General features: G+C 46.4%; 1 protein-coding gene across 1 annotated transcript in view; it reads left to right on the top strand.

Annotated features, from left to right (window-relative positions):
• The window catches only part of LOC106725385, a 20,585-nt gene extending 13,827 nt beyond the window's left edge, over positions 1–6,758 (top strand). Inside the window, exon 3 of the mRNA XM_014536266.1 lies at positions 6,157–6,758. Within this exon, the coding sequence (XP_014391752.1) occupies positions 6,157–6,758 (602 nt within the window). The remainder of the gene's footprint in view (positions 1–6,156) is intronic.
• Positions 6,759–9,011: the final 2,253 nt, after the last annotated feature.

Here is a 9,011-nt window from a genome sequence, read left to right as displayed (position 1 = left end):
CAGAGAAACACACAAAGTCATTGAGGATAAGAAACATGTTACTGAACAATGAATGGGTTACCAGAGAGACCAAGGAAGAACTCAAAGTTACCTTAAAACAAATGAAAATGAGAACACAACAACCCAAATCTATGGGACACAGAACAAGCAGTTATAAGAGGGAAATCCAAACCAGCACAAACCCACCTCAGGAAACAGGAACAAGGATACCAATCTAACTCTACACCTAAAGGAACGGGGTAAAAAACCTGGAGTGAGAACAAGGAAAGAAATTATAAAGACCATAGAGGAAATAAACAAAACACAGTTTAAGGAAATTAATGAAACCAAGAGCTGGTTCTTTCAAAAGATAGACTAGATTGACAAATTTTTAAAGAGAATAGTCAAGAAATAAAGATAGTGCACACAAATAAATAAAATGAAAAATGAAAGGGAAGTAACAACTAATACCATAGAAATAGAAAGTGTTACAATAAACTATTATGAACAACCATATATCAACATACTGGACAACATGGGTGAAAATGCTAAATTCCTAGAAACATATATCCTTTCAAAACTGAGTCAAAAACAATAAGAAAATCTAAATAGACCAAATTAATCTAATGAAATCATATCAGGAATCAAAACCTCCCAGCAAACAAAAGTCTTGCACCAGATGCCTTCATAGGTGAATTTCACCAGACTTTCAAAAAAGAACTAACACCTATCTTTCTCAAAATATTCCCAAAATTCAGGAAGAAAATATCCCAAGCTGCCTTCCACTGTCCAAATTCTTCCTAGATCTGTCCGAGTCCCTGAGCTCCATGGCCAGAGCCCTCCTGACTCTCCCTAGTTCCTCCCACAGCATGAAGGGCAGATCCAACCCTGTAAAACCCACTTGCCCCCCTTCATCCACCAGCATCCTTCTCACAAGTGCATCCACCTGTGATCACCCCAGGACAGGTCACAGACAGGAGACCTGAAGCTGAACCAGGACATGGTGACAGCAGTCCCAATGGTCACATGCAGACCTCAAGGTTTCCAATAACAAGATTTTCATAACCTAAACTTAAGTATTTCCCAATCATTACCCACATCTAACCCTAAGCACACCTGGTCATGAGGGAGATTCTATATCCCAATGTATGAAACTGGATCTACAACAGAGTCTATAGAATAAATACCACAAAGGAGGTAGTGTAGCTGCTACACATCCAGCACCAAACTCCCCTGAAGGAATAGGACCCAGGAGCTCTGTCTGTGTCTCTATAGTTCATGCTTCTAGTTCTCAGGGACCCACACAGACGCTTCTCTCTCCCCCAATACTTGGTCCACTTGCTTCAGGTTCACACTCTGGTCTTAGTTTCTCCTCTGATCACTTTGTAGGGGAAATAGTGTCAGATGGAACTTCTTGTTTCCTGAACATGAACCTGCTGAAATTCTAGTTATCAGATGTGAAGGTTAATTTCTCTTTCTTTTCATTACTGGTGACTGTCGAATGAATCCATCATTTTAAATCCTTCTCTTTTTTTGAACAGGTGAGCTGGAGTAACTGGTCCCCGTGTGAAGAACATAGGCCAGATGCAGGAAATTATTTAATATACATGCATTCTTGAACATGTTGCTTTCTGCTACAGTGTCATTTGTACCAGCATCCAACCTCAGAACTTCCTATATAGTAGGAGGACATGCAAATAGGGGCCCCTCTGCTCATAAAAACCAGCCCAGCCCCGACCCTGCAGCTCTGGGACAGGAGCCTAGCCCCGGGATCCCCAGGTGTTCCCATTCCCTGATCAGGACTGAACACAGACCACTCACCATGGGGTTGGGGCTCATCTGGGTTTTTCTTGTTGCTATTTTGAGAGGTAATTTATGAAGAAAAAGAAAGACTGAGTATGGGAGTGGATATGAGAGAAAGAAAAAGTGGATGCGTGAGAGTTTCCTGACTAAGATGTCTTTGTGTTTGCAGGTGTCCAGTGTGAGAGGCAGCTGGTGGAGTCTGGGGGAGGCTTGGTGCAGCCTGGGGGGTCTCTGAGACTCTCCTGTGCAGCCTCTGGATTCACCTTCAGTAGTTACCATATGACCTGGGTCCGACAGGCTCCAGGGAAGGGGCTAGAGTGGTTATGTGGAATGAATCCTGATGGAAGTAACACAAACTATGCCAACTCTGTGAAGGGCCGATTCACCATCTCCAGAGACAACACCAAGAACACGTTGTATCTGCAAATGAACAGCCGGAGAGCTGAGGAAACGGCCCTATATTACTGTGCAAGACACACAGTGAGGGGAAGTCAGTGTGAGCCCAGACACAAACCTCCCTGAGGGAGGCAGCAGGGCTGAGCTGCAGGGAGCGCTCAGGATCCCTGAACATAAGTACCATCCCAGCAGCAGGTGCAGTTGAAGGTTTTGGATGTTTCCTGTGTGGTTTCCTCTTCATGTCACACTTTCCCTCAGGGAACCTCTCTGGATTCCTGATTTTGCACACCTCTGATGTCTCTGAGTTAAAAAAAAAGTCTGTAGTAATCAGAGACAACTTTCTCAAGTGGATGAACCACAGAGAGTCTCTTTCAGACACTCTCATGCCCAAATAATAAACATCATTTTCTGACCCAGGTCCCCCATTTCTCTCCAGAGGTGCTGCTGACTCAACAGTGCAACTCAGCTCCACACAGCTCAGGGTACCAGCCAGTCAGCAGGACATGAGTGTGCTGGACAGGGGACACCAGAGTCATGAGACCTCAAAGCTAGAGAAGAAGGACCCTGATGGTGAAGGACATTGACTTATAATTCAAATAGCACCGAGAGTAAGTGATACCAGGGCAGCTTGATGCAGATGTCTAGGCTGATGACAAATACTAACCCCAAGGGGAAATGAAATGTTTATTATGCACGTAGTTGAAATCTCTGAGAAGCTTAGCAAAGGCCTTTCAGCAAGTCAGACATGCTTTAATGGAGCCAGTAAAGGAGACTGGCTAGGAGATTTTATTTTGTTGAGGTGGTGGGGGAGAGCGACTATTTCTGCTTCTATGGGGCTTGTGTGGTTACACTCTCACAGTGACATCTAATGACAGAACCACGATTTCTTATCTGATTTCTCATAGATTTCAGATGGAGAAGAGGCAAGAATAAGCCATCAGTTTTCAGCAGTCAAACAAAATATGAAATAGAGTATGGCAACCTATTGTACTTAACTATACAAAATGAACAAAAAATTACATAAAGTGTCATTATGTGAGTTCAAAAACCAGGTCTACAGAAAATGAGAAAAATAATTATAAGTAAGCAAATGAGGATGAGGATGATAAAGGAGATCATGATGATGATGGTGATGGAGGTGGTGATGGTGATGATAGAATTGAACAGAAGTCATGGTCCAATATCTTGGTCGGAAGCTGTAGTTTACCCAAGGTCAACAGTTTTTAGAAGGTCTTGTGTCATATTGAGTTGAACCTTTGGGGTTTCAATTTCCCAATGACATCTACAGAGGAGATGCCTTCTTTCTTTTCCTAAAGAAGTCATTCTGTGTAGACAAGCATCATGTCTACAGAATATGAGAAAAACCATTATAAGTAAGTAAATGGTGTTGATGGCAATGATGGTGGTGATGATGATGATGATGATGATAATGTTTGACTGAGAAAGGGTCTTGATCCAATGAAATGATGGCTCTTCATACAGACACACCATCACCATGGCTCCAGGGTAAGGGGTGTCAACATTTTCCTGTAAGTGTTGAGAGATTTCATAAATGGGACCCAAGTGGATTATGCAGCTTGGGTGTTTCATGTTGAGGCCATGTGAGTAATGACCCCAAAGGTGTCCAAGTGCAGATCCCCTGGACCTGGGAAGGTGTTACCTTCTAGAACAGCCACACTGTGAGAATGTGCAAGTAGGAAACAGGGATCCCCTTCCCATCAGTTTGCAGTGACACATTCCTTATTTCTTTAATCCCTGCCTGCATGATCTTTAACGTTTCTATTTCTAACAAACTCCTGTTCATAATTATTCAGGTATTTTTTATGATCATACAAGATGTCTCTATCATACCCTGTACTTCCTTCTGGGCCTTCACTGTGTTACAGAGTAGAAAATTTTTTTAGGCCTGCTTAATTACATAGCCACCTCAGCAGCTTGACAGCCTGTACAATTTATAGAACTGAGCTCACACACCTGAGCAACAGCCTACAAAGAACAGACAGATAAAAATTAAGAATAGTCCTGACCTTTAAGTTACCCACAAATGAATAACAGGAGTATGATGAATAGCTTGGCTAAAACTACGCAATTAGCTTTTGTAACTTGGCTTTGCTTGCTATGGGAACCCGAACATGGATGTAGTTGTCCCCTTTAAATATTGGACTCTGCAGATGGCCAGGGCCGCTTCTCTCTTGGGCTTCATGAGTGGAGGAGCGGACACTAGCCAGTCAATAAAGGCTCTCTAAACTTTATTTTATTTTTTAATATATTTTATTGATTTTTTACAGAGAGGGAGAGGGATAGAGAGTTAGAAACATCGATGAGAGAGAAACATTGATCAGTTTCCTCCTGCACACCTCCCACTGAGGATGTGCCCGCAACCAAGGTACATGCCCTTGACCGGAATCGAACCTGGGACCCTTCAGTCTGCAGGCCAATGCTCTATCCACTGAGCCAAACAGGTTAGGGCGGCTCTCTAAATTTTAATCAGTTTGGAGTTCTGGTCATTCTGTCGCTCGCACTCCACAACAGTTGGAGGCCCCCAGTGAGATAACCGGCCATTGACCAGTCCCGTGACCAGAATCCAAGGGAGACATCCAAACTCCCGGACCTAGGGTGAGATCTCTGAGAGACGTTCCTCAGCCCCGGGACTGATAGAGTTTGGCAGGTCTGTCCAAAAATTATCTAATTGACTTCAGTTGGAGCCATCTGGATCTGATTCTTACCAGTAAGAAAACTCAATTCTTTTGAGTCCTGATTCGGGTTCTGTGGGCCCATCAGAGGTCTCCAGAAGGCTGGACGCAGCACTACTTCCGTTGAGACCAGATCCTGGTGCACGACGGTGCCTGGTGATCCTGAGCCTGGTTATTTGTCTTGTCTGCATCTATTGTTGTGTCCAATTTGTTTTTTGTTGTCAGAATTGGTCAATCAGCTTCATGTACTGTCTGTACCCCCCTTCAATGTTTTTTGAAAATTTTTCAGGACTTTAAGCGAAGAGCCGAGGGCTACGGAGCCCCTGTTAACGTTTTTGATTTACAGAAATTCTGTGAGTGTGAATGGCCAATGTTCCTGCAGATCAAGTGGCCTCCTGGGGGGTTGACCGATTTGGGTTTAGCCTATCAGGTCCAGGCTATAATTTTTGGAAACCCCAGGCACCCAGACCGAATGGTGTATATTCAAATTTGGATAGATGTCTTAACTGAAAATCCTAAATGGCTCCGGGATTGCCAAAAACCCTCAGAAAAGAAAAAGAAAATCGGACAGAGACAGACTGTCCTCCTCACTTAACCTCCCAGGGAGGCTGAGAGGAAGCCCCTTGTTCTCCCACCTCCGCCAGAGGACCCCATCCTGGCAGAGCCACCCCCGTATCTGTCAGAACCGATGGCGGCTCCCCCTGAGGATCCTCTGAGTCCATCTCATACCCGAAGTGGGGCAGAGTACCGACCCCCACATTCAGCCCCCTCTCCAGACTCCTCTGGAGCCCCAATGTTGCCTTTGCGCCAGGTGGCCGCCCCCAAGGGGGAGGAACAGCCTTTTATGGTTTACATCTCTTTTTCGACCAGTGACCTCTATAACTGGAAGAATCAGAATCCCTCTTTCTCTCAGAATCTGCAGGGATTAATCTCCCTCTTGGAGTCTGTCTTTTTCACCCACCAGCCCACTAGGGATGATTGCCAACAGCTCCTCCAGACCCTTTTCTCCTCGGAGGAGAGAGAGCGAGTTAGGTCAGAGGGAAGGAAATTGGTTCTTGGCCCCGATGGCCAACCCTCTTCAGAGTCAGCATGGCTCGGCTCGAGGCTATCTTCCCACTCTCCCGCCCCTCATGGGACCCCAACACGGAGCGAGGTAAGGAGGCTCTCGATCAGTATCACCAGACTCTGCTGAGGGGAATCCGAGCAGCTGTGCGGAAACCCACCAATTTGTCTAAGGTAACTCAAACTGTACAGGGACCGAATGAATCTCCCGCCACTTTTCTAGAGCGCCTGTGTGAAGCCAACAGGCTCTACACACCAATAGACCCTGATGCGCCTGAGAATTGGCCGGCAGTAAACATCGCTTTTGTGTCCCAGTCGGCCCCAGACATTAGAAAGAAATTACAAAAGTTAGAAGGCTTTAAGGGAAAAGTGCTGTCGGAATTGGCATTTAACAATAGAGAAGATTCAGAGACTGTGCAGATTCGGAAAATGGCAAAGGTTCTGGTAACTGCCATGCAAGAGGACCAACCTGGGGGCCGGGACAGTGACCCCTCATTCTTAGTGATGCCAGAGTGCCCGTACCCTCTACTGAGACGGGACCTTCTCAGCAAACTGCAGGCTACCATCTCCTTCCAGGAGGAGACGGCTACAGTGACTTTTAATCAGAGACCAGGGGCTGTGCTTTTGACTTGCCCCTTGAGCGAGGAATATCTCCTCACTGAGGGAACCGAGAACAACAATCCGGTCCCAGATGCCCCATTACTCCAAGAGCTGCAACAGAAAATACCTGGAGTATGGGCAGAGAGTAACCCCCCAGGACTGGCGGTCCACAGAGTCCTGACTGTGGTACAACTCTCCAGCACAGCAATTCCAGTACAGGTTTAGCAATATCCAATAAGCCAAAAGGCCCGAAGAGGCATTGAAGTCCACATAAAAAGACTGAAAAAAGCAGGAATCTTAGTCCCTTGCCTCTCCCTGTGGAATACCCCATTGCTTCCTGTACAGAAACCAGGAACAGAGGACTTCAAACCAGTTCAGGATTTAAGAGAGGTCAATAAGAGGGTAGAAACTATACATCACACAGTGCCTAACCCATATACCCTCCTGAGCCTGTTCCCTGCACTGGGGAAAGACTGGGAAACTAAACTGGACTGAAATTGAAACTAAGGCTTTTCAAGATCTTAAACAAGCCTTAGTCAGCGCACCAACGTTAGCCCTGCCAGACCTCACAAAGCCATTTCACTTACATTTGGCAGAGGCTTGGGGAATAGCAAAGGGGGTGTTAACCCAATCCCTGGGACAATGGAAAAGGCCTGTGGCATAGTTATCCAAGCGGCTGGACCCTGTGGCTGCAGGGTGGCCAGGGTGTTTGAGAGCAGTAGCAGCTACAACTGTATAGGTAAAGGAAGCCTCAAAACTCACCCTCGGGCAGGACGTGCAAGTAGTATCTCCACATTCCATGGAGGCACTATTGTAAAGCCCACCACAGCACTGGCTCTCGAATACTTGGATCACCCAATATCAGGTACTCTTGCTTGATCCCCCTCGAGTCAGTTTTCTCAAAACGGCGGCACTTAACCCTGCTACCTTGTTGCCTGATGATGACCCTGAGCAGCCCCTCCATGACTGCACTGAAACCCTGTCCTCGCTTAAGAACCTTCGAGAGGACCTGACTGGCCAGCCCCTGCCAGACCCTGATGAGACCCTGTATACACTGATGGAAGCAGCTTTGTGGTTGAAGGGACGAGGTATGCAGGAGCAGCGGTTGTGACAGCTGACAAGGTAATCTGGGCACAGGCACTAGGGCGTGGGACATCAGCTCAGAAGGCAGAGCTAATAGCCCTCACCCAAGCACTATGGTGGGGGAGGGAAAGACAGTGACTATATACATGGACAGCCGATATGCTTTTGCCACTGTTCATGTTCACGGGGCCTTATACCAAGAAAGGGACTCCTAATGTCAGGAGGGAAGGAAATCAAAAATGTCCCAGAAATCCTTACCCTCCTTGCAGCCCTTTGGATGCCAAAGGCGGTGGCAGTCATACACTGCAAAGGAAATCAGTCAACTGACACCCCGGAGGCACAGGGAAATGCCTTTGCAGATAAAACAGCCAGAGAAGTCACCCAAAAACCAATGGGGCCCCTCCGTATTTTACCAACCCTCCCTGCAAGGGTCTTTGAGGAGACTCCAGTCTACTCGGAGGAGGCTACTGCACTGGGGAAAAGACTCCAGGCAAAAGAAACATCTGGAGATGGAAAGAATTGCCAGAACAGAGGCTGCTTGTTCCAGAGGCCCTGGGAAAGGAACTCATTTCCCAGATCCATCAGAGTACTCATCTTGGGGGAACCAAGCTGGTAGAACTGCTTAAATGAGATTATGATATTCCTAAGCTCTTTCAGGTCTCAAATGATATCGCAAAGAGATGTCACATCTTTGCACAGGTAAATCCCGGGAAGTGGTCCCTTTTAGTCGAGGGAACCAGACTCAGAGCGAAAAGTCGTGGAGAGCATTGAGAAGTAGACTTTACAGAATTACCCCCAGGTCTGGGAGGATATCGCTACCTGCTGGTTTTTGTCCATACATTCTCAAGATGGCCAGAGGCTTTCCCTACCAAGTCTGAAACAGCACAAGTAGTAGTAAAGAAGTCAATCTCAGAACTTGTCCCCAGGTTTGGCCTACCTGTTGCAATGGGGTCCGAAAATGGCCAGGCATTCATTGCCCACATCACTCAGTTATTGGCAAAGATACTAGGTATAAATTGGAAATTACACTGTATCTATAGACCTCAGAGCTCTGGACAGGTAGAAAGGATAAATCAGACCTTGAAGGAAACCCTGACAAAACTAAAATGGAGAAAAATGGGTAAGCCTCCTCCCTTTTGCCCTACTCTGGGCCCGTTGCACCCCATATGTAAAGGGCCTCACCCTTTTTGAGATTCTGTTTGGCCAACCCCCACCGCTACTTCCCAAGCTAGGGAAATAAATATTAGCATCCCTTTCTAATCATAACCTCCTGAAGTCCTTACAGGCTTTACAGTTGAGCTCCAGGCTTAACCACCAGCTGGTCTAAAAGGCTCACTGAGACCCACCCTCCGGGACCAGGCCTGAACCACCTCTCTTTTAACAGGGAGACCTGGT

The sequence above is a fragment of the Myotis brandtii genome, unplaced genomic scaffold (assembly GCF_000412655.1).
Source record: "Myotis brandtii unplaced genomic scaffold, ASM41265v1 scaffold1595, whole genome shotgun sequence".
NCBI lineage: Eukaryota > Metazoa > Chordata > Mammalia > Chiroptera > Vespertilionidae > Myotis > Myotis brandtii.
This window is presented reverse-complemented; position numbering and strand designations above follow the sequence as displayed.